The sequence below is a fragment of the Ochotona curzoniae genome, unplaced genomic scaffold, assembly GCF_017591425.1.
Source record: "Ochotona curzoniae isolate NIBS_2020 unplaced genomic scaffold, NIBS_Ocur_1.0 scaffold_2453, whole genome shotgun sequence".
NCBI lineage: Eukaryota > Metazoa > Chordata > Mammalia > Lagomorpha > Ochotonidae > Ochotona > Ochotona curzoniae.
The window spans coordinates 7,834,743-7,862,005 of record NW_024467094.1 but is presented as its reverse complement, the minus strand read 5'-3'; the positions used below and the strand labels follow the sequence as shown (position 1 = coordinate 7,862,005).

The window sequence follows — 27,263 nt, the reverse complement described above, 5'->3', positions numbered from 1 at the left end:
AGCCACTCCTCTATAGTTGCCTAGTTGCCTCTTAATCTTCCCTGCGGGGCTGCAGGGTTTGGCAGGGTGCAAACCCCAGTTAAGACCTGAACTTGAATGAATGAGCCAATGAGTAATGGCTTGAGCCCACCGCAGGCCTGTGACAATTGGAGCACAGAGCCTGCTTCTCATGAGACCAGCTTGCTCTCGCCTGTTCCCGACCCTGGGCCTACCTACCTGGGTGAGTATCTAAGGAGCTTTTGTCAGCCTTTCCAGGTTCAACATGGCCTCTGGGAGTGCGGGAGGAACTTTCTGGAAAGGTTTTCTCAGCTGAACTCATTGTTTCACCACCTCCACACAAGGTCAAAATCACAAAAGACTCCCCAGGCGTTGCCTCAGGGTGCCCCTCCTCTTCTCCTAGCAGCCACCCTGCTGGAGCCTGTCGCTCCCTAGCAATGGGCTCCTGGTACCAGGCTGAACACAAACAACAAAATTACATATTTGTTTCATGTTTGACTATTCTCCTTTCTTCCCTGTAGGGCAGATATGAAACTTGCTAAACTCCCCACATTGATGTTACACAGCTGAAGCTTAATAGACTCATTCAGTAGCCCTTGAATGAATGAGCAAGTGAGAAAATTCAACCAAGATGTCTGCTATGGGCCTGGTACGATAGCTCAGTGGCTAAATACTTGCCCTGAATGTACAAGGATCCCATATGGGTGCCGGTTTGTGTCCTGGCTGTTCTACTTCCCATCTAGCTCCCTGCTTGTAGCCTGTGAAAAGCAGGAAAGGCAGATTTCCAGAGAAAGATGTTCCATCTGCCGATTCACTCCCCAGATGACCACATGGCTGGAGCTGAGCCAATCCAAAGCCAAAAGCCAGGAACCAGAAGCTTCCTCCAGGTCTCCCATGCAGGCACCGCGTACCAAGGACTTGGGTTATCCGCCATTGCATTCCTAGGCCATAAGCAGGGAGTTGATGGGAAGTGGAGCAGCCAGGACATGAACCGGCGCCATAAGAATAAAGTCCAACTGGAATACTGGTAGCACAGAGGAGCCTACCCTCCTCTGTAGAAGAGGTATTTGGAAGACAGTATTTGGAAGATTCTTTTATCAACTAGCCTTTTCACAAGTTGTAAATGTATTTTATTTTTTATGAGGTTTACATAGTTGAGAAGGATGTACTCCCATGTGAATCACTGCTTGGGGGGGCTGCTGAGGCATGGGGAAAGTGAGTGAGGAAATTGCTTCCGATTTTTTTCTTCCTGTACTGGGGGTACTGAAGAAAGAGGGGGAGATGGCCAGTCCCTCAACCTAACCACATCAGTACCTGAGGATGTGGAACAGCCACTTAGTGTCATCTGAGGGTCCCCAATGCGGAACATGTTCTGAAGGTACTGCCAAAGTGTTTTTGATGGTGCTGGGATGCTGTTGCTTGCTTCTCCAAGGTTGAGGAAATCCTTCCGCGGTCCATTGGCTGACACAGTCCACCTGAATATCCACTTGCCCAGACACTCACTGTGAAAGCTTGACCAGCAGAGCTGTCCTTGTTCTGCCACCCAAGGTATTCTATGTCTTCCTCAGGCCTCAATGATCTGTCATGTCCCCCTTGTGCACCTGGGCATGCTGTCCACTGCACAGGTTTCAGCAACTGAGGAGGCCCAGTTGTGACAAATGCACTCCATACAGACCACAGATCCTGTGACTTTCCCCCTATGGTTCGAGTTTTTATGTCCAGTAGTCCAGTTTAGGGAGTTCCTAAAGAAACCTCACCAGAAGTGACCCCAGAGCTGACTGCTGAGTGTGCCAGCCAGTGCGGGGTCTAGTTCAGTCTCTCACCCACATCAGATTACACACCAACTGGTGGTTGCAGTTGTCTGGTCAGTTTTATCCCGAGCCTCATCTCTTACGCAAGCTGACAGATTCAGCAGCTAAGTTAATGAACCTCCTTCTCTCTTCTTTCTTTCTTCTTTTCAGATTTTTATTTGAAAGACATGGCTACAGAGAGAAGGAAACAGGGACAGAGGTCTACTGGTTCACTCCCCAAATGGCTGCCTTGGCCAGAGCCAGAGCAATCTGAAGCCAGGAGCCAGGAGCTTCTTCTGGGTCGCCAACGTGGCTGCAGGGGTCCAAGCACTTGGGCCATCCTCTGATGCTTTCCCAGGCACATTAACAGGGAAATGGGTCAGAAGTGGAGCAGCTGGGACTCGAACAAGCATCCATAAGGATGCCAGAGCCTCTGGTGAATGTTTAGCCTGCTATGTTGTGGCACCAGCTCCTTATGTAACCTTTCTATGCAGCACAGAATATACATTCACTCTAGTTTCACATGTATTTTTAATTTGTATGTATTCATTTTTATTTGAAAGTCAGAGAGGGAGAGACAGAGAAAGGAGATATCTTCCATTTTGTGGTTCACTTCCTCAAATGCCTGCAATAGCCAGAGCTATGCTAAACTGAAACCAGGGTCCTGGTGCAGTAGCCTAGCAGCTAAAGTCCTCACCTTGCATGTGCTGGGATCCCTTATGAGCACTGGTTCTAATCCTGGCAGCCCCGCTTCCTATCCAGCTCCCTGCTTGTGGCCTGAGAAAGCAGTGGAGGACGGCCTAAACCCTGCACCCATGTGGGAGACCTGGAAATTTTTATAACATAAGAATTTTGGACAGGATACTCTTAATAGTCTAATAATACTCTTTAAAATGATGATTTGGGGGCCCGGTGCGACGGCGCAAGTGGTTAATCCTCTACCTCCAAGCAAGCATCCCTCTGCGTAATAGTTCGTGTCCTGGCTGCTCTGCTTTTATTCAGCTCCCTGCTTATATACTGGGAAAACAGTAGAGGTTGGCCTAAGTCCTTGGGACCCTGCACCCACGTGCGAGACCCGGAAGAAATTTCTGGCTCCAGATTGATGCAGCACAGACCGTTGTGGTCACTTGGGGTGTGAATCAACAGATGAAAGATCTTCCTCTCTGTCACTCTTCCTCTCTGTATATCTGGTGTGGCAATAAAAATAAATAAATCTTGGACCTGGCGGCATAGCCTAGTGGCTAAAGTCCTAGCCTTGAACGTGCCAGGATCCTATGTGGGCACCAGTTCTAGTCCCGGCAGCTCCACTTCCCATGCAGCTCCCTGCTTGTGGCCTGGGAAAGCAGATAAGGATGGAATCCTGCACCCTGTGGGAGACCTGGAAGAGGTTCCTGGTTCCTGGCTCTAGATCGGCACAGCACCGGCCATTGTGCTCACTTGGGGAGTGAATCATTGGACAGAAGATCTTTCTCTCTGTCTCTCCTCTCTGTCTCCTCTCTGTATACCTGACTTTGTACTGTATATCTGACTTTGTAATGGAAATAAATAAATCTTTAAAAAAATAAATAAATAAAATAATTCTTGGGTCCCGGGGTGGTGGCCTAGTGGCTAAAGTGCTCGCCTTGAATGTGCCGGGATCCCATATGGGCACCAGTTCTAATCCCGGCAGCCCTGCTTCCCATCCAGCTCCCTGCTTGTGGCCTGGGAAAGCAGTCGAGGACAGCCCAAAGTCTTGGGACCCTGCACCCGTGTGGGAGACCCAGAAGAAGCTCCTGGCTCCTGGCTTCAGATCAGCACAGCACCGGCTGTTGCAGTCACTTGAGGAGTGACTTATTGGACGGAAGATCTTCCTTTCTGTCTCTCCTCCTCTTTCTATATCTTGACTTTGTAATAAAATAATTCAATCTTTAATAAATAAATCTTTTGTTAAAAAGCAAATCTTAAACAAAAAAAAAGGCCACCAAAGTAAAAGTAAACTGAACCAGGAAAATGCTTTCTCCGGTGAATCTGGCTGTCCTGTGAACGGTGCCCTGCAGGAGACATGAGGAAGTTGTGAGTGAAATCCATTAAACTTGCCCACACATGCACCTCCTGGAAAGCTGGTGAGAAGCTCCTGAAGGGTTGCTGGACTGAGTTCAAGAGTGTCTGAATTCTACACTCAACAAGTGCAAGTCACCACAGGAAGGCAGATGGACCGTGAACATCAATAGGACAAGTGAGGATCAAGTTAAGTTGTGTGTGAATCCGTTCCTGAGTGAGAAACTTCCACCTGAACAAGAAGAATGCTTAAAATACCTGTTGGAAAAGTAGGACAAGGGCCCAACTTTGTGACTTGACAGGCTAATCCTCCACCTTCAAGGCTAGCATCCCACATGGGCACCAGTTCATGTCCTGACTACTCCATTTTCCATCCAACTCTCTGCAAATGGCCTGGGAAAGCAGTAGAGGATGGCTCAAGTGTCTGGGTCCCTGAATGCAGGCTCCTGGCTCCTGGCTCAGTTTTAGCTGTTGTGGCCATTTGGGGAATGAATCAGCAGATGAAAGATGTCTTTCTCTCTGTCTCCCCTTTTCTCTGTTAATGCACCTTTCCAAAATTTTTATTTTTTTAAGATTTTCTTTTCCAAAGCAAGATTTATTTGAAGAAAAGAGGAAAGTAGCTCCTGTCCTAGTGATAGGAGAGAGTTTCAACAGTGAAAAGACCCATAGTGGCAAGAGGAAGAAAGGAAAACCCCAAGATTTTTTTTTTTAAAGATTTATTTATTCATTGGAAAGCCAGATATACAGAGAGGAGGAGAGACAGAGGGGAAGATCTTCCGTCCAATGATTCACTCCCTAAGTGAGCACAACGGCCGATGCTATGCTAATCTAAAGCCAGGAGCCAGGAACAACTTCTGGGTCTCCCACACGGGTGCAGGGTCCCAAAGCTTTGGGCTGTCTTCAATTGCTTTCCCAGGCCACAAGCAGGGAACTGGATGGGAAGTGGAGCTGCTGGGATTAGAACTGGTGCCCATATGGGATCCCGGCACTTCAAGGCGAGGACTTTAGCCACTAGGCCACGTCGCCAGGCCTAAATTTGTTTATTTTTATTGCAAAGTCAGATATACAGAGAGGAGGAGAGACAGAGAGGAAGAACTTCCATCGGATGATTCACTCCCCGAGCGGCTGCAATGGCCAGAGCTGAGCTGATCCAAAGCCAGGAGCTTCTGGGTCTTCCACGTGGGTGCAGTTTAGAACTGATGCCCATATGGGATCCTGGCATGTGCAACGTGAGGACTTTAGCTAGTAGGCTATTGCACCATAGAAAGTCAGACTTACAGAAAAGTAGATGCAGAGAGAAAGATCTTCTATCTCTGGTTCATTCTCCAGGTAGTGACATTGGACAGAGCTGAGCTGATCTACAGCTAGGAGCCAGAAGCTTCTTCCAGGTCTCTCACGTGGCTGCAGGGTCCCAAGGATTTGGCCCCTCCTCTACTGCTTTCCCAGGCCACAAGCAGGGAGCTGGATGGGAAGTGGAGCTGCCAAAAAACATACTGGCACCATACGGGATGCTGGAGCTGTGAACTCCTCTTTCTCCTTATATTATCTGACAGAAAGAAGGGAAAATAGGCCAGTCAACCATTGCCCTTAGTGGTTTCCATCCACTTATAAATGATTTGACATTACCAGCTGTTTGTCATATCTTTTGTCTTTTGTGAGTCTGGTTAATCTAGAGCAGTTGCATATGCATTCAATCCTAAATTGATATTCATAGTGTACCATGTATTTCCTAGGCATGGTTCTAGGAGGTAGGGACATGACAGTGAGCAAAACAGATGGATTCATTCTAATGGTGAAGACCAGACATTAATAAAATAGTTGTTCTAAGAAATTAATATCAACAGTTGGGAAAAATAGTACAGTGTTTGGTATGAGAACAAATAACTGAGAAACTGACTTAATCTGCCAGGTCAACAAAGGCCTCCCTGGAATGTGCATATGGTGCTGCAATTAAAAAACTCCTGTGGGCCCAACATGATGGCTCAGATTTCTAATCCTCGCCTTAGCAGCACTAGGATCCCATATGGGGGCCAGCTTGTATCACAGCTGCTCCACTTCCTATCCAGCTCCCTGCTTGTGGCCTAAGAAGGCAGTAGAGGACTGCCCAAAGCCTTGGGACCCTGCACCCGTGTGGGAGACCTGGACGCTCCTGGCTCCTGTGTTCAGATTGGCTCAGTTCTGGCCATTGCAGCTGCTTGTGGAGGGTAAAGTAGCAGATAGAAGATCGTTCTCTCTCTCCTCTCTGTTAATCTGCTTTTTCAAAAACAAGACCCCATATTGGCAGCACTCCATATCAGCTGGATTGCATCACAGCTCTGCTTCCAGTCCTAGCTTCCTGTTAATGGGTACCTGGGAGGCAGGAATGAGCGCTCCAAGCATTTGGGTCCATGCCACCCATGGGGGAGATCCAAAGTGGGTTCCAGGCTCTTGGCTCCCGCTTGGCCCAACCCTGGCTGTTGTGGGCATTTGGGCAATGAACCAGCAGATGGGAAGTCTCTCTGCCTTTCAACTCTAATGACAAAAACACAAATGGAAAGAAAAAAAAAAGTCAAGCTTCTCCAGAGATCTAAGTTGAGCTGGAAAAACACAAATTGGGGTTTACAGTTGAGACCTTTCTCAAGTATTGGGACCTAGTATATGCAATGCCAGGCAGATGCTTCCTGAGGCCTGCGCAGTAGCATAGCAAGCTAAACCTGTGCTGTGGTATTGGCATCTTGTTATGAGGATCTGTTCAAATCCCTGCTGTTCCACTTCCTATCCAATTCTCTGCTAATGACCCAGGACGTCAGCGGAGGATGATCTTGCAAGGAAGCATTTCTAGGATGACCCAAGGACTCGCGCTTCTGTGCCCATGTGGGAGACCCAGAAGAGGATCCTGGATCCCAACTTTGGACTGACTCAGCTCTGGCCATTGTGGTCATTTGCGGAGCAAACCAGTAGATGGAGGATAGGTCTCTCTTTCAAGTAAGAAATAGGTAAGCCTAGAAAAAGAGAGACACTCGCTGTATGTTGCCCATCTCATCACTCTGGTACTAGGTGATGTTTTGCCCCCTGGTCTTCCACCAGTATGATCTGCACTTGCAGGCAGGAGCGAAGCTCTGGCCAGTGTGGCCTCTCAACCTTGCTTTGCTGTCATAGAGCTGCTGCTTCAGCCCTGGCTCAGTCGGTACATGTGGTCAGGGCCTCTTCAGGCTCTTCAGGCATGATGTGTACTTTCAGACAAAAATGATGAAACGAAACATGAATAGAATGTACACAGCATAGTGACTTAAAGTTTACAATTCCACAAAGTATAATGTCTAAAGTGTTGGGCAACCATCATGTCATTTTAAGAAATTCCTTTTATAAAAACTTATTTATATTTCAAAGACAGAATGGAAATATCTTTTTTTTTTTTAAAGATTTATTTTTATTGCAAAGTCAGATATACAGAGAGCAGGAGAGATTGAGAGGAAATCTTCCATCCACTAATTCACTCCCCAAGTGGCTGCCACGGCCGGTGCTGCATCAATCTGAAGCCAGGTGCCAGGAACTTCCTCCAGGTCTCCCACACAGGTGCAGGGTCCCAAGGTTTTGGCTGCTGCTTTCCCAGGCCACAAGCAGGGAGCTGGATGTGAAGTTTTGTTGTTGTTGACAACAAAGGAAAGGAGAAGAGGCTCAGAAAATGGAACGGGAGGAACAGGAGGTGACAGCATAATACACTACACCAAGTAGTGACATGAGCATTTTTTTACAGTTGTGTCAGGATTCTTTCTTGGTCCTGGAAAGAACTATGGGAATGAAATTAAGGCAAAGCAAGTGAAGCAACTTTTCAAAAGATACACAAGAACTAGACCCACGGTTTGGGGTTCTAAACAGTGATTTTATCTGCCTCATTTAGCCGAAGTAAACAACGTGGTTGTGAAGTGGTACTGAAATTTTAGGAACCGGAGGGACAAGACAACAAAGTTTCAGAAGCAGTGGCTACAAAAGATTGTAGAGACAACAGTTTCCCAAGGAGCTTGTCAACAGTGTTTTAGGCAACTGCAGTGCTCAGTGGCGGAAAATACAGCATTGGACGTCTTTTTCAGTCGGGATTCAAGTACAGAGCGGCCCCTAAGGTGGCCACGGAGATCACTGCGGCCCGGCACTTGTACAAGATGGTGGCCGGCGCAAGGCCGCTCTGTCTCCGCGTGCGCCAACTCTATGGCAGGGCAGAGGCTGGAGCTGCGGGAAGGGCCGCCGAGGCGGGAGAGCCCAGCCGATAGGGACCTCCCGCGCATGCCTGCAGCTGCGGGGAGGCATTTCTAGACAAGGGGCCCACCCCACAGGGCCAGTTTTCAGAAACGTGGGAGTCCTCCAGTCCAGTGAAAGCCGCGGTGGGGCGTTCCCGAGGACGCATGCGCCCTCGCCAGCCCCGCGGCGCGGTGGTGGCGTGGTCTTTTCAACGCCAGGCGTCCAGGCGACGTCTGAGGTGGAAGGGGCGTCTAGGAGTCGCAGGACGCATGCGTCCTAAGACCGAGGCGTTTCCTTCGGAGGGTGTGGAGCGCAGAGCGCCGTTCTGCGCAGGCGCAGGGGCTGTCCGGTAGGGGGAGAGTGGCTTGTCAAGGGGAGGGAAGAGGAGAAGGGAGAGCATGAAATACCGGTGCGCCTGCGCGTTTCCGACCGGTAGGAAGAGCCCAGGCCTTGCGAGGGGCGGGGTCACGTCTGCGCGTCACGGGATGGGTAGGTGGGAGAGAGGGTGGAGATCGGAGAAGGTCTGTGCGCTTGCGCAGTGCGGGGGTGGAGGGCGGAGGAGCTAGATAGCACGCTTGCGCGGCTGTCACAGGGCTGCTTGGTTGGTCAGTGGGGAGTCGGCGCCTGCGTACTAAGACCCGTGTGCAGCAGCGGCGGCGGCGGTAGAGGCGGCGGCGGCAGCAGCGGGCTCGGAGGCAGCGGTTGGGCTCGCGGCGGGCGGACCGGGTCGAGTCAGTGCGTTCGCGCGAGGTGAGGGCGGGCAGGGCGCGCCTGCGCGGAACCCTGGGCGGCGCTCGGGAGGAGCGATGATGGAACCGCGCGGGGGTCGGGGAGGGGGCCGCGGGAGCGGCGCTCCGCCGCCCGGGTTCCGCCGGGGAACGGCGCGAGGTGCGGGGAGGCGCGGGCACGCGCCCCGGTTGGCGCGCAGGGTGACGGTTGGGGCCGGCCCGGTGACGTTGGAGCGACGCAGGGCGGGGGACGGCGAGCCGCGCGGCCGCCACGCGGGAGAGGCCGCCAGGCGGCCGCGCCGGGGCAAGGGCCGGGGGTCCAGCCGGATCGGCCCGCCGCGACGGGCGGACCTGGGCCGTTGAGGACCGGGCGCCGCGCGGCCACGTGAGGTGGGGGAGGGGGCTATCCGGTGCGGGCGTGCGGAGGGCCCGGCGGCCGCGGGGGGAGGGGAGCGGCGTGGCTCCGGCCGGCGCAGCCTTTGAGCAGGGGCGGCCGCGGCGCCGGAAGTGCCCCCTCGGCAGGCTGCCCTCGGGGTCGGGGGCCGCGTGGTCCAACGTGGGCCGGGGCCTCATGGCAGCGCGGGGACCCCCTCCCCCCAGGTCCCGGCCACCGGAAGCCCCGGGCGGCCACATGGTGGGGAGGGAGTCGGCCTGGAGTCCGAGGAGCTGGCGGAGCCCGGGCCGCGGCCGGCGCTGCGGGCGCACTGCGGGCATATGTTAGCGGCCCGCAGCCCCGTGAGCCTCCTGCTCCAGCCCTCCCGGGCAGCTAGGCGGCCGGCCAGTTGTAAGCGGCGCTCTGCGGAGCTGGGAGGCCGGAGGAACGGGGCAGGGCGAGGGCAGTTGGACGGGATCCCAGCTCGGGCCGGCCTGTGCCGCTGGTGCCTGCACGGCCCGGGCCGGGGTGCTCCCCGCCGGCGTGTGCGCCTTCACCTTGTGGCCGTGGTCCCCGCTGGCTCTGGCGTGGGAGATCCTGGGTTTCAGCCCCCTTAAGTGGCCCGGTCGAGTGTGATCTCCGCTCCTCACTACTCTCCGCTTTTTTACTTTCATTTTATTGCCTCTCACCACCCCCACTCCCCCAAGTTCGTACTGACGGCACTGGCCTGGCCTGAAAAGCCGACGGGCCGAGGCATCCTGGGAGAAATGGGAGGGCTCCAGGTTCCCCTTTGGGGAGATCCGAGTGTGGGGCAGGGGACAACTTTACTCTCTCCCCGCTGACGGCATCTGCAAGTGCACGCGGAGACGGGAATCCCCCCCAGAGGCCTGTGGCTTCCTGCGCGTGTAGGGACTGGGGTGGGGGTGCAACAGAGCCGGGTGGGGCCTCGGCCTTGGGTCTCCGCCCCCCGTTAGCCCCGCCCTCAGCCGGCTCCTGGCTGCTCACCTAATTATAGCCTTGGCCGCGGGTGGGAGGGAGGGCTGGTCGGTTCCAGCAGCAAGTGACACCTGAGGCCTCCGGGGCCCAGGAAGTGGCCCTTCCTGTTGATGGGGTGTCCTGGCCGCCAGGAGTCTTGCTTTGTCCTACCGCTACTTCAGCTCTTCTCTGCAGGGACGGGTCACTATTCCCTCTTGTGGGCACACCCGCTGGCAGTTAGCACAAGAAGTTTGGTTTTATTTAGGTAGGTCGTGAAAGCATTGGAGAGGAACGTAGCAAAGTGTCCAGAGTGGTGGTAAGCACATCTTTACTGACCGACCCCTTCTCTTCCTGGCTCTAGTTGGAATCGAAGCCTCTTAAAATGGCAGATGATTTGGACTTCGAGACAGGAGATGCAGGGGCCTCCGCCACCTTCCCGATGCAGTGCTCAGCATTACGTAAGAATGGTTTTGTGGTGCTCAAAGGCCGGCCATGTAAGATCGTCGAGATGTCTACTTCCAAGACTGGCAAGCATGGCCATGCCAAGGTTAGAATTTTGCCTCTTCTGCCTTCCTCCCACCCCTTCTCCCTGTGCCAGGGGGCTCTGGGCAGCCACCCGCAGTATGTCCTTGCCCTCGACCTTCTTCCTGTTTGTTCAGTGCTTGGCCGCTCTGTTGGCCACCTCTTCATTGCTTGCATCCCTAAGCTCCTGTCAGTCTCTTGTGTTCCTTTATGCTGTGTTGGCAGCCCCTTCCATATTCCTTGCTTTTACTTTCTCATTTCTGAGCTTTCGTAGGTGGTGCTGTCGCCACTTGCCCTGTTTCTGGCCAGCCTTGGGCAGAAGGCAGTGCCTCCAAGGAGAAGGGGCTTTGCTGCCTGGTCCCTGTCCTGTCTTTGTCCCTTTCGGAACTCTGCTGGCCTGACCCACTCTGGCTTCTCTGGTCCTGGCTGTGTGCTAAGTCCCCTTGCTAATGCTTCCCCCTCCGACTGACCCTTCTCGTAAGTTCAGCTGCTCCATCCTTGGGGACTTCCTTGTCCTTATTGACTTGTGCCATTTTTCTATTTTTGACTTGGTGCCTTGATCCTGGGTTATCCCCTAATATCTAGGTGGTTTGCTGTGCTCCTCCAGTTTATTTTTGTTTTACTTTCTTCATTTCCAGCTCCTTTTGTAGGGGTTCAGAAGCTCCTTTTTCAGGCTTGTAATTGGGTTATTTGCACTTCCTTAGACTCTCAGTCTCTTGTTTCATGCTTTTTAGTAACTCAGAACTCCCAGGTGACTGGCTTCTGATCAGCCATGGGGTGTGTGCCCCACTTTGGGAGGGGTCTCAGGTGGATTTTAGAGTCTAGGCTGTTTCCGGAGTTGATGGGCTGAATCTCGTCTCCCCAACCTTTGCCCTGACAATGCATTCTCAGAAGCTAGGGACAAGTTGAGCTTTTTCTCTATGATGTGCACACACAGGTCCACCTGGTTGGTATCGACATCTTTACTGGGAAGAAATACGAAGATATCTGCCCGTCAACTCATAACATGGATGTGCCCAACATCAAAAGGAATGACTTCCAGGTATGCACGTGCTCTGGCAGGGATAGGGGGAGGGTTAGGGGGTGAGATGCAGACTGAGTGGGTAGGGGAGGCGCTGGGTGGTCAGTGGGTCTGTCAGACCCAGTAATTTCCACCTACCTTCTTTGCCTATCTGCCCTCAGCTGATTGGCATCCAGGACGGGTACCTATCGCTGCTCCAGGACAGCGGGGAGGTGCGAGAGGACCTCCGTCTGCCCGAGGGAGACCTTGGGAAGGAGATTGAGCAGAAGTACGACTGTGGAGAAGAGATCCTGGTATGGTGCCCTTGCTGTGCCATGTATGCCCCGCACGCTGCTTGGGCAGCTTTCGTGAGCACAGACTTCTGACCAGCCTCTGTCCCCCCAGATCACAGTGCTGTCGGCCATGACGGAGGAGGCAGCTGTAGCAATCAAGGCCATGGCAAAATAACTGGCCCCAGGTGAGCAAGTGGGCCTCGGGGTTGCTGACTTGCGGGGGGATTGCTTTTCACCCTTCTCCCCTGGTGAGGGTCTCCCCTCTCACACAGTTCTCTCTCCTCAGGGTGGTGGCAGCGGTGGCAGCAGCGATGTGATCCTCAGCCTGCAGAGGCCCCTTCCCCAGCCTGGCCCCACTCTGGCCTGGTCCTTGGCTGGACTCCTACACAATTTATTTGATGTTTTATTTTGGTTTCCCCCACCCCTTCAATCTGTCGGGGAGCCCCTGCCCTTCACCTAGCTCCCTTGGCCAAGAGCTAGTGAGCAGTGGCCTTGGTGAAGCTACCTGCCTCCTCTCCCCTCACACTACAGCCCTGGTGGGGGAGAGGAGGTGGGTGCTGCTCGTGGTTTAGTTTTTTTTTTTTTTTTTAATTCAATCTGGAATCGGAAAGCTGTGGATTCTGGCAAATGGTCCCAGTGCCCTTCCCCGTCTCAGCCCTAGTCTGGTCTGCTCCTCATAGTGCCCCCACCCCAAGTACTTCCCCACCAGACTGGGGGCCAGTCCCCTCCCTTGCCTGGGTCTCTCCCCAAGTCCCTTAAACGGGGGAAGGAAGGGGAGGGGACCTGCCCCCTTGTCGGGCATCTGGGAGGCCCTGCCCCAATGGGCTTCACCCTTTCCCTGCGGGCTCTTCCCCGACACATTTGTTAAAAATCAAACCTGAATAAAACTACAAGTTTAATATGAAGCACCCAACTCAGCTGCTTACTTGACTTGAATGGCTGTCTGACTGGAAGGTGAACAGGACAGCAGAAATAAACTGAACTCTACCACTGGGTTCATTATAAGCCATCTTCACTTGGGACTTTGCTGTGGACCTGCCAACCACCCTTCCCCCAACAAGTAACCTTGACATACTCCACACTGGGTGGGAGGCAACAGAGTAGCAGCAGCAAGGCCCAGTGGCAGGTGGATTTTATTGGCCTAGGACACACAGGAGGGACCCTCACACAGAGTGGGGTTGAAGATGTTATCTGGTGGTCACTTGTGGTAGAATCGTGGGTTCTGGCTGTGCTGGATGAAGGGCAGCCGGGGGCCAGGTTGGCTGGTAGCTGCAAAGCCTGACTGGTGGTAGTGACAAGGAGGGCTTCGTTAGGGTGCATGGCCTCCTTTCCACACCAATGGGCCACCCAGAGGAAGACCAGGAGGGTTACAGGATAGCCATTGGGCCTTGTGGCTGTCCTTACCTTGCCTGCTGTTTGCATCTGCACTGGGAGCTGGGGGGAGGCAAGGAGTCCAGGAGCTGGGTGCAGAGCCTGGGGGTGCATTGGACGCAAGGAGGACTGGGGAACAGAAACAGGCCTGAAGTTAGTGGGTGTCCCTCTTGGCGTGGTCTTGGTCTCCCAGGGCTGTATACTCACGGAGTCAGAGAAGCTGGTTGGCTGGTTGGCATGTTCCATCTGCTTCTGCAAGGATAGGGCACTCGCAGGCTGTAGGAACCCTATGAGGGGGAGATGGGAGACCGGAGTGAAGCGAGTGGGAAGGGAGGCTGGAATGACAGACCTTAGAGGGGTGCTGTGGTCACCTGATTGGGTGGGCTGGAAGTGGCCGTGTACCGCATAGGGCTGTGGCTGTGGCTGAGAGAGGTATTGCACTGCAGGAAATGCTGATGGTGCTGGAAAAAGCAGGGGTCACAGCCATTAGAACTAACCCCCACCCCAATAGCCCCTCTCGGCTTGCAGGAGACCTGCCCTCATCCCAGCACTCACTCCGGAGCTGCTGACCAGGACTGTAGGCTGGCTGGGTGGGTCCGTAATGGGGTGGGGGCTGAGCGGTCCCATAGGCACCACCAGGACTGCCCTGGAACTGCCCGTGCTCTGGGGTTCCTGCAAACGCAGCTGCTGAGCCCACATAGTGCCGGGTCTGCAGAGGAGGATGAGAACTGGTAAACCCTTGAAGGCAGACATTCGGGCTCCAGGACCCCATGGTTCCCATTCACAAAGTCCGCCCGAACCAGGGATGCGTAGCAGCCAAACGGCCCTGACAGCCAACCATGCTCAACTCACAGTCAGCACTTGCGGTCCAAACATCTGTTTGGCTCTGTCAGCTGCCATCAGGGTGCCCGGGCGACTGTGTCCTCCAGGACTCCCTAGAAGGGAAGACTGGCTTTAGGAGGCTGCAGCCTGGGGGAAGGTGGGGCTGCAGCACGTCCTCCCTTAGCCCTCACCCTGCATGCTGAGAAGGTGTGCTCCCGTGTGCACCGTCAGGCTCTGCTGGTACGCGGCCGAGGTCAGAGTGGTCAGGTCACTGATGAGGGAAAAGGTCAAGGTCAGGAACAAGTGCAGCCCGCCCCCCCACCGCCTGGTCACATCTCCACCTGGTCCCCCATCCCACCTCTGCTCCTTCCGCCTCCGCTTCTCTTCCTCATGTAAGACTTTCTTGAGCTGGAGGAAGAGCTGGTGCTTCTCCTCCTGCAGGGCCAGCAGCTTCTCCTGCAGCTTCAGGATCTTGGAAGAGCAGGCGAGGAAGATGAGGGCGCGGGGAGGCAAGGCCGAGGGGGGAGGCGTGGCGGAGCGCGTGGAGACTGCCTACCTGCTCCTTGGTCTCCTCCAGGGACATCCTCTCCTCCATTTCCTTCTTCTTCCTTCTCTCTTGCTCCTCCTTCATCTTCTGTTCCATCATCTTATCCACCTCCTCTTCCTCTGCAGAAATCAGAAAGGAAGGGAGCAGAGAGGCGCCCGGGGTGGTGAGGATATGTGAAGCGTTAGCGAGGGAGAAGGTGAACGTTGGGGACCCCGGCCCCTCACCCTAACAGCCTGGCAGAGGCAGGTGCTCTCCAAGGTGCTTCCCGGAAGCCAGGACCGGGCCTCGGAACCCCGAGCACGGCACCGCACCCGGCCCGGCCTCGGGCGCCAGCCAGCCCCGGCCCGGCTCACCCTGGCGCTTGCGCTCCCGCTCCATCATGATGTGCCGGTGCAGCGCCCTGGCCATGGCGTTGGAGAGCTTGGGGCGCTCCAGCAGCGCCGGCATGGTGTCGGTGGAAAGGCTCGGGCCGCGGGCACAGGGCTGGGGTACAGACACTGCCGGCCTCGGCACGGGGCCTGCGGGGATGCCGGGCGCTCAGCGGGACCGTGGCCCGGTCACGTGCGGCGGGAGCCCCGCGCCCCACAGGCCGGGCGGCAGCCGCCCGCTCGCTCGGCGCTGCGCTCCTGCAGCACCAGGAGCCCCGGGCGCCGGCCCCTCCGCCCCTCCGCCCCTCCGCCCCTCCGCCCCGGGCCCCGCTCCCGCCCCGGCCCCGCAGCCCCGGCCCCTCCCGACCCGCCTTCGCGGCGCTTCCTCCGCCGCTCCGGGTGCACCTTCGCCCTCGCCCCGCGTCACATCCGGCGGCCGCGCCGAATTCTTCCGGGCGAAGGGAAGGCGGAAGTGCTCTGGGACGGGTGCCCGCGACGCCCAAACCTCGGCGGCGGGGGACAGAGAGGCCGAGGCGGGGGCTAGGAGAGGGCGTTTATTGTTGGCTCTTTAGAAATCAGTCGGTAACAACTGTACACCGGGCCTCGCGCCCGCCCGGCCCACGCCCACCCGCTGGCCCCCGGAAAAGCAGCATCGTGTGGACATGGGGGGGAGGAGGTGGGGAGACCCCCGGGGATTCACAGTAACTAGAAACAAAAACGGAAATAAATTAAGTGATACGGGATAGGGGAGTTAACAGGGAGACGAGTTCCCCGGATCAGTGCATGAAGAGGGGTTCCCGGACCCGGGCCCCGAGCTGGACTCCACCGCCGCTCTGAACCCGTCTACACTGCGGGTCCTGCGCACCTGCCAACACTGAGCACCGTGCATGCCGGGAGTCGCTGGAATGAGGTGGAGGCTGTGGCCGCTCGGAGTCCACCAGTGGGCCGAGCCCCGTCTGTGCTTGTGGCGGCTGCGCGTGGCCCCTCATTCCACCCGTACCAGCAGGGCGTAGAGGAGGATGGCCCCCTTCTCCTTAGTGACCCACTCCAGCTCGGCTGTGCCGAAGTGGGGGTCCGGCGGCTCCCGGAGAGCTGCAGACGGGGGGCCTGGAGTGTAGGAGCCAGGGCGCACACACACCTGGAAGGCCACCTGAGCCTGGTGTGTCCTTTGAGATTTGGGGTCCCGGAATCTGTGGGGCAAGGAGCAGAAAGGGGAGAGTGAGGGTGGCCCTGGTAGAGGAACTCTGGCTTCGCTGTTCACAAGGACTCCCACAGCCGCAGGCCTCTCTACCTGAATGGTGCTTCCTCCCCAAGGCAGCAGGGCCAAACCGTCCCGTCCACTGCCAAGCCTGTGCTCACCTCTTCCCTCCCCTTACCACCCTATGTGCCAGGCTGCCCGCACCAGCCAAGGCAGACAGGATTCCCACTGGCTGGTTCCTGCCCTAAATGCCTACAACAGCTGCGGTTGGGTCAGGCCTGAGGCTGGGAGCCGAGGGGAGTCCCAGCAGGTGTGAGACTTGTACCATATGGGGAGGGGAAGGAATCCAGTCACTGGGTTAGCAGGAAGCTGGAGTCAGAAGCCAGAGCCTGAAAGGAACCACATGGAACGCAGGCTCTGATGTGGGACATGCGGAGTGGGAACTGCTAGGCCAGGTGCCCAGCTGCTGACCGTCCTTGTCAATGTGCCCACTCCAACCCACTGCCTCTTCTGTTTGCTTCCATGGTATTTACACATCTCCTTCCAAACCACTGGAGACTTCAGTGGGTAGAAACATTCTAGAGAGAAGACAGGGTCCACAAAACTCAAGCTCCTTCAAAGAGTTCACCGAGGATGCTACGTGGTACCTGTCTCATCCATGAATGAAGAAACAACTGGGTGAAGACTGAGCAATGGACAGAGGGAGAAAAGGGGCAGGCAAGGGGGTGATCCAGGAGGCCCTGGAACATGTTTCATCTGGGCCCCCTGAACCTCTCTGTCCTCACTCTGCATACTCACTGCACTTTGGAGGCCAGGGTCTCGGCCCCAGCATACTGAAGGGATGGGGACAGCAGCACTGGGGGCGGCTGCTCCTCCCGGGGTGGCGCACAGTTTTCACCAGGCTCCTCAAACCCTCCTCCGGGCTCCCCCTTCAAGGGTCGGCAGCTCAGGATGGAGGCGGCACCTACGTGGAGAGCTGGGTCAGGGTGGACCCACATGCATAGGACTCCCTGTCTTTGCCCACCCTATGGTACCTGCTCCCAGCTCCCCACGGTCCAGCACCCTCCGCACAGCTGCCACACTGCTCCCATGGTACGCTATGTGCCACTTCTTAGTTAGCGTTCCGGCCTCCAGGCGGGGATTCACTCTGTGGGGAGGACAGATCCAGCAGACAAGACAAAGGTCACGGCTGTACAAGGTCATCCACAAGACGGGAAGTTCTAGAACTTACTCCATGTACCCTCTAGGGACTCTGGGAGGGCGGGTGAGGGGAGCAGCCCCACAGGGAAAACTACACGGCACTGGCCCCCTGTGTACCTGAGGTTGAACCTGCACCAGCCCAAGGGCAAGGCATACTCCCTCGGGGGCTCCCCTCTGCGCCTGTGGGCCTCGTCTCCTCGAAGCTTCCGGCAGGACTCACAGTAGCACAGGCTACGCTTGGGTGGAGGCATGAAATAGTCCTCTGTGGGGAGGGAGTGGCAGGCTGGGTGCCGGGGCATCCGCCCTCCAGCCGTTCTCCAGGCTCTGGCCATTGCCCTGGCCAGGCTCTGGGCATGCACCAAGTCCCATGGGCAGGGACTCACCGGGAAGCAGCAGCAGCTCTTGGAAGCGGGAGCAAAGGGCGTGGTACTCGCAGCTCTTTAGGGGGTTCGCAGTGGGTGGGGGACCCCAGCACACACTCTCCTTGATCCCTGAGGGAGAGGGGGCAGAGGTCATAGGAGCTGGGGCTGGGGGAGGGGAAGGGAGGGGAGCAGAGGGTCCTGGCCCCTTCCAGTTTGCGCACCATCTACCATGTCAGCTTTCTCCATGTCCCCCTGGGTGCCAGCACTCTTCCCATTGGCAACCCCTGGCTCTGGGCTGACGATTGTCACCTGTAGGGAGTAAGGGCAGTCAACCAAGGTTCTGTCAGCCTGGCAAACCCCTTGCCAAGGATGGTCCAGACTCCCAGGCACTTGCCTGCTCGCATTGCCCGTAAAGGTCCACCAGCGCATGACAAGGCTGGGGTACATCTGGCACCGCCACACCGTGGTCCACCCCGTTGACATGCAGGTGCAGCCCCCCAGAGCTGTCCAGCCGCAGGCCCAGGATAGTGCCTTCAGGACATGTGTCCAGGTTGGGCCCAAACTTCTCACAGATCTGGGAGGAGAGACGCACTGTCTTCCAGAGATCAGACTCCAGCTACCAGCCTCCAGCTGGCCAACCCCATGCGACCTGGGCTGCAGTCCCTGGGCCCTGCTTCCAGCCCTCCCAGCTGCTGGAGTGCTGCTCCCACCTTCTCTTTCCCCAATATCCCTTTCTCCACAGCAAGACACAGGAAGAGACCTGAACACACACCCCTTGCCCAGTTCCTTTGGCCCCACAGTGCTGCCTCCAAGACCTGCCCTTTCTGCTCATCACCTTGAGCCCATTGTGGAAGACGCCACGACCGCGCAGCAGCCAGGCGGCCCGTTTGAGGGCGCAGGCAGACGCAGGGAAGTTGAGCCGCTCAGGGGGGCAGGTGATGACACCCAGGACAAGAGAGGATGTCCATTGCCTGTTCAGGAAGTCTATCCGCACCTGGGAGAAGGGACTGGCTTACACCCCCATTTCCTGGGCCAACGGCCTTCCATCCAGGCAGGGCCTAAGGAGCAGCCTGGCTGCTGCAGACACCTGAAGCCATGCACTGGGGAGTTGGCTTGGCCCTTCACATGGGGTCCTGCTGCTGCCTCTGCATGACTTGCTGCCTGCTCACCCTGGCCACCTTTCAGGAATGAGGCAGAAGGGCCCATCAGCAGAGCCCATGGTTCCCAGAGCCCATGGTTCCCAGAGCCCATGGTCCCTACTCCACAACCCTCCAGCCCCTCCCCTCTGCTTCCCTCATCAGTGTGCAGTGGGGGCTTGGTGGGAACTAACGTACAGCCCCCACTGTGGATATGAAAAGCCCTGGCAGCCTGTCCAAAGGCCTTGCCTTCTACTTTTGCTCTTCCCTGGGGAACAGGCTGGGTACCAGGCTACCCAAGGCCAAAAGGAGCCAGGCCCACCTGGACCAGAAGCTGGGGAACGAGGGGCTGGCTGATAACGACGATGCCCTGATTGTAGCTGGCCACACGTGTGGCCGTCCGATTCCCATTGGATAGGAGGATGTTCTTGCCATGGTTCTCCAGGAACTCGAGTGCTGTGGGCACAACATCCACTTGATCCTGGCCCTAGTGTGGAGGAAGAGGCTAGACTGCATGGGCTGCTAAGGTCACGCCCAACCCAACGTGGGGTCCACTCAGAGCTCTGGCACTGGCCTCTGCCGGGCCGCCAGAGGACCCTCAAAGGCCAGGCACCTGTCAGCCTGCCCGCAGCCCATTTGCACACCCAACAGGCCCCTGCACAGCCTCTTACTCCCGAGCCTCGCTCCTCGCCCTCATCTTCCTCCTCGCCCTCACTGCCAGTGTCCAAGCTAGGGGAAGGAGTTTGGGTGCCTTCTGGCTCCTCCAGCCGAGTGGAACTGACGATGGAGACGCAGCGTACTGGTCCGTAAAGGTCCAACACGGCCCACACGTTCTGGGGGCACACAGGACCCAGAAAGGCAGAGGTCAACGGGAGGTTCCCAACTCAAGAACTCACCCCTAGGACCCACACATGTCCTCTGGTCTACCTTGGCAATACCAGTGGCTGCGGGCCCCAGATCTTCTCCGTCCACCAGGATGTGCATTGTGTCGTCAGCCCCCCGGCGAATGCCCACACGGCTGCCCACCTAGGAGCAATAGCAGACAGGGTTGGTGCTCAGCCCACCATGCCTGAGCCCTCACAGTTCTCGGGGCTGGTGGCTGCCTCACCCCCAGCCTCTCCAGGTTCCGTCCATAGTTCATCCTCTGCAGTTGCCCATCACGCCTCACTTCGCAGCTAGATACCATCCAGGTGGTTTTTGTCCGGAGCTCTGGTAAGGAAGGAGGCAGTCCTGGGCCACCACCTGCTCCGGACCCCATTTCCCCCGGGGCGAGTGTAGTTAGCCCCAGCCGGAGGGACCCTGCCCACTTCTCGTCCAGCTCTTCCACTTTGACCTGTGAGAGGGGAAAACCATCAGCTGGCCCTGCCGGGATGCACCCTGATCCCCTCTCCAGCCCACCTGCACAACCTACCTCAAAGACTTCCTCAGCCCTGAGCTCCTTGGTGCTGAAGACGAGGCCGTGGGCATAGCCAGCCGCACGCACTGCCCTTGTGCCATCCTCTTCCAGGGTGACATTTTTGCCGCAGGTACTATGGAATCGGTGAGCCACACCGGCCACTGTGGAGAAACAGCCCCAGAGGGGGCAGGTTTCACACAAGGCATGGAACAAAGTCTTCAGATGATGAAGGAAGGGGACACGAGGGTCCCTGCTGCCTCTCTTCTCAGAACCCTGACACCTCTCCACCACTCATGCCCACATCGGGCATGCCCAGGTTGTGGGTCAGGGCTCTTTGGGGGCAGGGATGCCACCAGGCTCTGTGTGTAGCAAGCATAAATTCCCTGCATCTTGACAGCTTGCCAGTGGGCGCTGGCCCTCGCCAGGGTAGCCTGCGGCCACCATTTGAACAGTAACCTCCAGATTTAGGACAGGAAAGCCAAGCTGTTCTGCCTCCCTGCCCGCTGTTGTACCTGGGGAGTGCAGGGGGAATGACTTCTCGGTGGCTGTGTTGCTGGTCGTCAGGCTGTTGTCCATGGGGCCGGTGGCGTTGGTGATGGACACTTGGACACACTGGCCGTACAGGTCCACAACGGCATACACCTCTACACGGTGAAGGAAGCAGAAAAGGGAGAGTTCAGACCCCAAGAATTGGGGTGAGCAGCCTGAGGGCGCAGGCCCAAAGTCACAGAGTAGTCACCTTTACCCGGAGGCAAGCCTGAGCAGGCGGCGCCCTGGTCCTGGCCATTGATGAAGTAGTGCAGGTCGCCCTTGGCCGTGCGCATCATGCCAATGCGCGCGCCTGTGCCCAGCGCGTCCAGGTCGCAGCCATAATTGTTGCGCATCGTGTTACCGTCCTGCATGATGGCGGTGCCACTGCGGGGGCGGCAGGGGAATGGTCAGCCTCCTAACTTCACACCCCACACTGGGCCCCCTGCTCAGTTTCTGCTTGTCAGAACCTGGCTGAGGGGACTGGATCTGGGCCTCAAGCCCCATCCTAGGGTGCCCCCTCGGGAAAAGCAGAATCCATCCTAGCAGGAGGAAGGGCTGAGCCCCAGCAGGGCTCATATTACTAAACTCCCCTGGCCCCACCCCTGTTGAGGCCACCACCAGCCAGAGTCCCACCCACTCAGCAGCAGGAAATCCAACCTCAGCATCCATGTGTCATAGTCGATGTCGGTCATGGTGTTGGGGAACTCCAGGTCTTCTGGTCGGATGGCAGTCACTCCTGGGGAGGAGATCAGAACTGTGACGTTCAGGCCCCCCAATACCCCCCAGCACACACATTCATGCATGTGTGTGCACAACATACACACATACATGCATCCCTCACCAGCCTCGATGGAGCCTGACCAGCGGTCCACCATCTTCTGAATCACAATCTCAAAGAGCTCTCCATCCCGCAGGGCCCTGCCAGGGAGTGTGGCCATCAGAGAGGCCCCAGGGAGGCGGAAGCAGGGCTATGGGGAAGCAGAGCCCGGGGACTGACCGGTTGGAAATGACGATGGCATCGTTGAACTCGCTGCGGCAGTTGTGGCGGAGCGCAGTGCGGCCCCCGTTGGTGATGACCGCATTACTGCCATGCAGCTGGTGAAAGCGCAGGTCAGAGCCCCCAGCCCCGGAGGATGGGGAGCTTGGAGACACCTGGTTGTTCCCCTCTGGGAGGGGCTCAGACACTGGAGGTACCTCTGCAAGAGCATATGCCACCCATCAGATCACCAGGCGTCTCTGAGACCTCCCAGGGCCGCCTGGGCCCCCTGCCCCGGCCCTCACCCACGTCATCCACGATGGTGGCTTGGGCCGCCTGGCCATAGAGATCAACAACAGCATAGACCCCAGGAGGCACGTTCCAGGCAGCAGGGCCCTGGGTCATCCCATTGACAAAGAAGTGGAGGGTCCCGTCCTCACGCCGCACCACGCCCACCGTGTCCCCTGCCTTGGAAAAAGGGGGGCTGGAGTGAGGAGTCAGGCAGAGCTCCTGCCTGGCTTGGTCCTGCATCAGCCCCCCGGCCACCTCCCTCACTGCCATGCCCGGCCGGGACCTTCACTTCCCCACCTTGAGGCGGTCCAGGTTGTGCCCATATTCGTCCAGGATAGTTGTCCCATTGTGCATCACACCGTTGCCAGTCATCATCCAGGTCCCTGGGGTGGGGGTGGGGATAAGATGTGGCAGAGGATACGAGAGGAAAGGAACAGCCCCTTTCCCTTGCATGGCAGCCCCTCAGTGAACTCCTCAAGCTCAAAGTCAACTCTGCCTTTCTCCCAACAGCAGCTGTCTTCCCCGGGCAGCACCAACAGCTCAGTCCTGCCCATCTGGCACTGCCCAGACATCTGGGAGAGAATGAGAGCTGGGAGACCCCATCCTAGCCCTTCCCTTTTGGGGCAGCTCACCAGAGCGCAAGTTGGTCATGGTGGAGGGTAACTGGAGGTAGGCAGGGTTGTGTGTGGTGACGCCGATCTCGATGGAGCCAGCCCACTTGTCCACCATCTTGTCAATGCGTACCTGGAACACCTCCCCGTCCCGCAGGGCTCGGCTGCTCAGCACCACGCCGTGGTTAAAGTCATCAGTGGCACTGAGCGAAAGCACATGGAGAGTCGGATCCCAACACTCAAGCCCTGGTTGACCAGCTAAAACCTCCTGATCCCCTTTTCCATCCAAGACTCCCCAGAGCTGACTCTCTCTGCCTCCTACGTCTCAACCACCCCTGCTCCTGCTCCCCACCCGGCTCCCAGCCCACCCATCCCATCACAGCCCCTTCTGCAGGTTTCTCCCACGGGCCGTACTGGGGTCTCAGGGCTGTGCGTCCCTCGTGGGTGATGGCAGCCTTCTGTCCACAGTTGGGGTGGAAGAGCAGGCGCTCGGGTTCTGCCTGGGTTGCAGGGGCGGCTCGCCGGAGGGCGCCCTCAGGGGACAGTGCCCGTAGGATGGCATTGTTGCGGCGCAAACGGTCACTGTGGTTGTTATTGTGGACGATGGTCACCTTCACTGCCATCCCGTACAAGTCCACCACCCCATACACCACTGGAGGTGTTAGGGGGGTGGCCACACCTGTGGTGGTGAAGAATGAGGGTTGGGAGGGCAGGGAGAGTCAGCCGTGGGGTCCCCGACCCCAGGCTTCCTCTCTCATGGAAAGCTCTGGCCACAGCGCCCATGGGAGCACCTCCTCACCCTGGTCAATGCCATTGATGAAGAAGTGCAGGGCAGAGTTGGACTTCCTTGTGAGGCCGATGTGGTCACCTTCCTGCTTGGAGCAGAAAAGCAGCTGAGTCTGGAATTGAATCCCAGTTGGCCACCAACCACTGCACAGGATGGCAGCTGCCAAAGACATCTGTGCTGGTGTCAGATCCTGCTGGAGGACAAGTTCTGGCGCCCTGTCTGCCACATGCGGACATGAACACTCTTGCAAGTCCTGAACATTCCATGCGAGTCGGACATGGAGTGCAACCATGTACAGGGGCCAACTCCTACAAGTCTGCATCCAGAAAGCATTCTGGATGGCTCATAGTAGAGGCTGCTAGGACATCCTCTGGCAGAACAGAAAGGCAATGGCTCTGGGCCCGAGGAGCCCCTTGCCAGGTGGCTGGCCAAAGATGTGGGATGCCTGTGTGCCTTGGAGAGTGCCGGAGGTTCTGCGCTCTCACCTGCAGCTCATCCAGGCTGAACTCACAGTACTCGCGCCGTGTGCCCTTGCCATTGGTCAGGATCCCACAGCCGCTCATCATGATGGTGCCTGGAGGAAGTAGTGCCACCCTGGTTACAACACAGGCTATCCTTAGGGAAGCCCAGGCCTGCGCCTGCAACCCTGCCCAGGGCTGCTACCTGACTGGAGGTTGGTCATGGTGGCTGGGTACTCCAGACTATTGGGGTTGTGCGTGGTCACCCCGATCTCGATGGATCCTGACCACTTGTCGACAAGCTTGTCGATGCGGATCTGGGGCCATGATGAGATGGGTAAAAGGGAGACCAAGGAACATAAACACAGGAGGGCCCTCTTCCAGGCATCCCAGCACCCCGATCAGCAGTTCCAAGAAAGCTAGGCATCATACAGGCACACACCTCAAACATTTCATTGTCCCGCAGTGGTCGGTTGGTCATGACAACGCCATTGTTGAACTCATCCAGGGGCCGCCGCCGCTCTGCCGTCTTGTTGTTGTTGCTGAGTTTGATGAGGGTGCCACATTTCTCGTGGAAGAGCAGGGCGTCATTGGACGTGAGTACAGGTGAGGTGGCAGCAGCGCCGGCTGCCGGTCCATCCCCGGCCGGCGGGGAGCTCAGGCTCACGTTCAGGAGCCCCCCATCGTAGGCAGACAGGATGGTGTTACTCACCACCTCCGACAGCTCCATGCTGGCCAAATCTGCAGCAGCAGGACACACCCTCAGGGCTGCTGCCCTCCTGGCCCTGGACCTCTTCAGGGGCCCCTCCCTGCTCCACCTTGCTGCCCACTCCCCTTCCCAGGACCTCCCCCAACTCCCTCACCATTGTGCGAGTCAAGGCTGTTAGGAAACGTCTCCGGCCGGGCCTGTGCTGGAGATACCATGAAGGCTGGGGACCAGGTAGGATGGGGAGGGGAATAAGCATTCAGTTCCTGCTCCAGGGCCCACAGCACCTGCTAGCCCTGTCAACAGACTTGGGGATTGGGACTGGCCCTGCCCACACCCCGCTTGTCCTGTAACTGCTGGGTACCTCCCTTCCACCCTGTCTCCACGGCCCCATCCCTCTGCCTTAGCCCTGGCTAGGTCCTCACCTTCTTCCCCAGATGTCCCCTGTTCAGCCGATGGCTCGAGTGGAGGGGTGGGCAGGGGCACTGGGGGACAGAAGCCTGGCTCCGGGGGCAGCACGGTGATCTGTGTACACTTGCCATAAAGGTCCACGACAGCCCAGACTCGGGCAGGCAGGCCTGTGGCGGCCACACCACAGTCCCGACCATTCACCCAGAGCCGCAGTTCCCCAGCGGCTGTGCGCTCCACGCCCACACGGTCCCCCTCGCCAAGCTGGTCCAGGTCCTGGCCGTACTCCTCCAGCACTGAGCGTCCGTCCCTCAGCACCGAGCAGCCCGACACCACCCATGATCCCCCCTTTAGTCCCGTGGCGCTGCTTGGAAAGTCCAGTACACTGGGGTCCAGCGCTGTCACCCCAATCTCAATGGAGCCGCTCCAGGAGTTGACCTGTACGTGACAGGGGTGGTGGAGAGAGGCTCAGGGCCAGCCATCACTGAGTCCCCACATCCCTATGAGCCACTGACACTGAAGCTAACCCAGACACTCAAGCCCACCCCCATTTCCTAGACTCTGCCCCGGGTAATTGTTAGAGTCGGGGTGAACTGCAGCACCCAGCACCGCTCTCCCTTTCCCCACGCCCCACCAGGCACCCTGCCTCCTCCAGCTTCCCCAGGAGCCCTGTCCTCCCACACCTGTCACTGCTCCTTCTCACTGGCTTCCCTCTGATCTGTCAAAGTTCCAGCCCCGCCCAGAACCACTCTCTTCCCAAACCCAAGGGCCTGGCCTCACACACACGCCCCTCCCGTGACGCCTTGCTGGCCACCCCTCGGCCCTTCGCTCCCTTCCCAGCCCAAATCTGCATCCTCCAGCTGCAGGAAAGCCGCTCCCCACCCACGTCCCTCCTCTGCTTCTCTTCAGCAGGGCACCCAGCCCCCCTGGCACCTTTCACCCGGGACGCTCCTGCCCACCACCCTGGGCAAGTCTCCGGTTTCCCCTCTCGGGACCCAGCAACGGAGGGCTGCCCAGTCCCGCCCTTCCACCCGCTCCACACGCCCCCCGCCCAGCCCCGCACCTTGCGGTCGATGCGGACGGTGAAGACGCGGCCATCGCGCAGGGGTTCTCGGCTCAACACCAGCCCGTGGTTAAACTCCTGGCCCGGCTGCTGCCGCCGCGCTATTCGCCCACAGGCCGACAGGCTCACCAGGCGCCCCGTGCGCGGGTGCAGCTCCCCGCCGCTGCTCAGACCCGCCCCGCCGGACCCCGGCCCCGGGCCGCTCCCGCCGGGACCCCCACCCCCGCCCGGCCCCGGCCCGGGGCCGCCCCCGGAGCCCCCGCTCCCACCCGACCCCGCCGCCATCGCCGCTGACACCGGGGCCGCGCGACAGCCGCGCTTGGCGGCACCGTGGCAACCGCGGGAGACAGACACCCTGAGGGAATACGACCCGGGGCTGGGGCCAAGAATGCTTTACGGCACAGCCGGGCAGTGAAGCACCTCGGGCTAAGGGAACTGGCGACTGCAACAGCGGACATTGGGTGGGGGGGAACAGAAAGGACAACGGGGTCGGCAGGGGGGAAAGGGGCTGCTTTACGGCAAGGCGTGATGACCGAGCTGCTCGGAACGGAGGGAGGACTCGGGGAGGGCGCTTTTGCGACAGTTAGGGGCCATAGGCTCTTTACGGCCCAGGGGCTTTGCGACAATAGCACTGCCGGCCCCGCCCCCTGAAGGAGGCCATACCTTGGACATCCTGCTTTACGGCAGGGGAGGGACGTTGACCGTTCGCGTTGTTTCCGGTGAGGCGCTGGGAGCCCCTCCGGTCCTGGTGCTGGTGGCGGACTGTGACGTCACAATCCAGACTCCTAGCTCCTCCCCCAGCCAGGCCCGCAAGCGTTTGATTGGCTGATTCGGATGAGGGCGGTGATGGAGACGGGCGGGAACAAGGGACAGAGAGACAAAGAAAGGCTTTGGGTTGGACAAAAAGGGAAATGGCGAGCGGAGGGTACCCAGCCTGAGGCTGCCCGCAACATGGCCCTGGCCCCGCCCCCCACCGCGGCCGCCGGGCCCAGGGGCGGGGCCCACGAGCTCCCCGCCTACTGGGCGGGGCCGGGGCGGGGCCTGCGGTCCGGGAGACGGCGCGGGGCGCGGCGGCTGGCAGTGGCCCCCTGGTGGGGCCATG

General features: G+C 58.0%; 3 protein-coding genes across 7 annotated transcripts; 1 reads left to right on the top strand and 2 right to left on the bottom strand.

Annotated features, from left to right (window-relative positions):
- The first annotated feature begins 91 nt into the window (after positions 1-91).
- Positions 92-12,835, top strand: EIF5A (eukaryotic translation initiation factor 5A). Of its 3 annotated transcripts, none has more exons than XM_041000729.1 (6): positions 92-220; positions 10,477-10,662; positions 11,575-11,679; positions 11,820-11,951; positions 12,043-12,115; positions 12,217-12,835. In XM_041000729.1, the coding sequence occupies exons 1-5, from the start codon at positions 170-172 to the stop codon at positions 12,103-12,105; spliced, it is 537 nt and encodes a 178-aa protein (XP_040856663.1). In that variant the 5' UTR covers positions 92-169; the 3' UTR covers positions 12,106-12,115; positions 12,217-12,835. The 3 variants fall into 3 exon arrangements, with proteins under 3 accessions (XP_040856663.1, XP_040856665.1, XP_040856666.1); XM_041000731.1 differs by lacking the exon at positions 92-220 and adding an exon at positions 8,634-8,789; XM_041000732.1 differs by lacking the exon at positions 92-220 and adding an exon at positions 9,072-9,157.
- Positions 12,836-13,046: 211 nt separating this feature from the next.
- Positions 13,047-15,249, bottom strand: GPS2 (G protein pathway suppressor 2). Its single transcript, XM_041000728.1, has 10 exons — positions 15,024-15,249; positions 14,680-14,789; positions 14,482-14,594; positions 14,315-14,394; positions 14,154-14,236; positions 13,857-14,010; positions 13,673-13,762; positions 13,509-13,588; positions 13,335-13,430; positions 13,047-13,212 (listed from the first exon to the last, which is right to left on the bottom strand). Exons 1-10 carry the CDS (start codon positions 15,115-15,117, stop codon positions 13,129-13,131), a joined length of 984 nt encoding a protein of 327 aa, XP_040856662.1. The 5' UTR covers positions 15,118-15,249; the 3' UTR covers positions 13,047-13,128.
- Positions 15,250-15,579: 330 nt separating this feature from the next.
- NEURL4 (neuralized E3 ubiquitin protein ligase 4) lies at positions 15,580-27,039 on the bottom strand. Of its 3 annotated transcripts, none has more exons than XM_041000817.1 (29): positions 26,162-27,039; positions 25,116-25,536; positions 24,848-24,913; positions 24,427-24,725; positions 24,190-24,301; positions 24,012-24,100; positions 23,539-23,611; positions 23,154-23,418; positions 22,761-22,942; positions 22,426-22,511; positions 22,143-22,305; positions 21,859-22,057; positions 21,703-21,779; positions 21,519-21,597; positions 21,070-21,245; positions 20,843-20,974; positions 20,346-20,491; positions 20,043-20,267; positions 19,862-19,960; positions 19,606-19,767; positions 19,257-19,421; positions 18,634-18,792; positions 18,193-18,372; positions 18,020-18,107; positions 17,820-17,927; positions 17,554-17,698; positions 17,271-17,383; positions 17,035-17,200; positions 15,580-16,228 (listed from the first exon to the last, which is right to left on the bottom strand). In XM_041000817.1, the coding sequence occupies exons 1-29, from the start codon at positions 26,444-26,446 to the stop codon at positions 16,024-16,026; spliced, it is 4,665 nt and encodes a 1,554-aa protein (XP_040856751.1). In that variant the 5' UTR covers positions 26,447-27,039; the 3' UTR covers positions 15,580-16,023. The 3 variants fall into 3 exon arrangements, with proteins under 3 accessions (XP_040856751.1, XP_040856752.1, XP_040856753.1); XM_041000818.1 differs by having other exon boundaries at positions 21,076-21,245; XM_041000819.1 differs by lacking the exon at positions 24,848-24,913 and having other exon boundaries at positions 21,076-21,245; positions 26,162-26,446.
- Between the last annotated feature and the right edge of the window lie 224 nt (positions 27,040-27,263).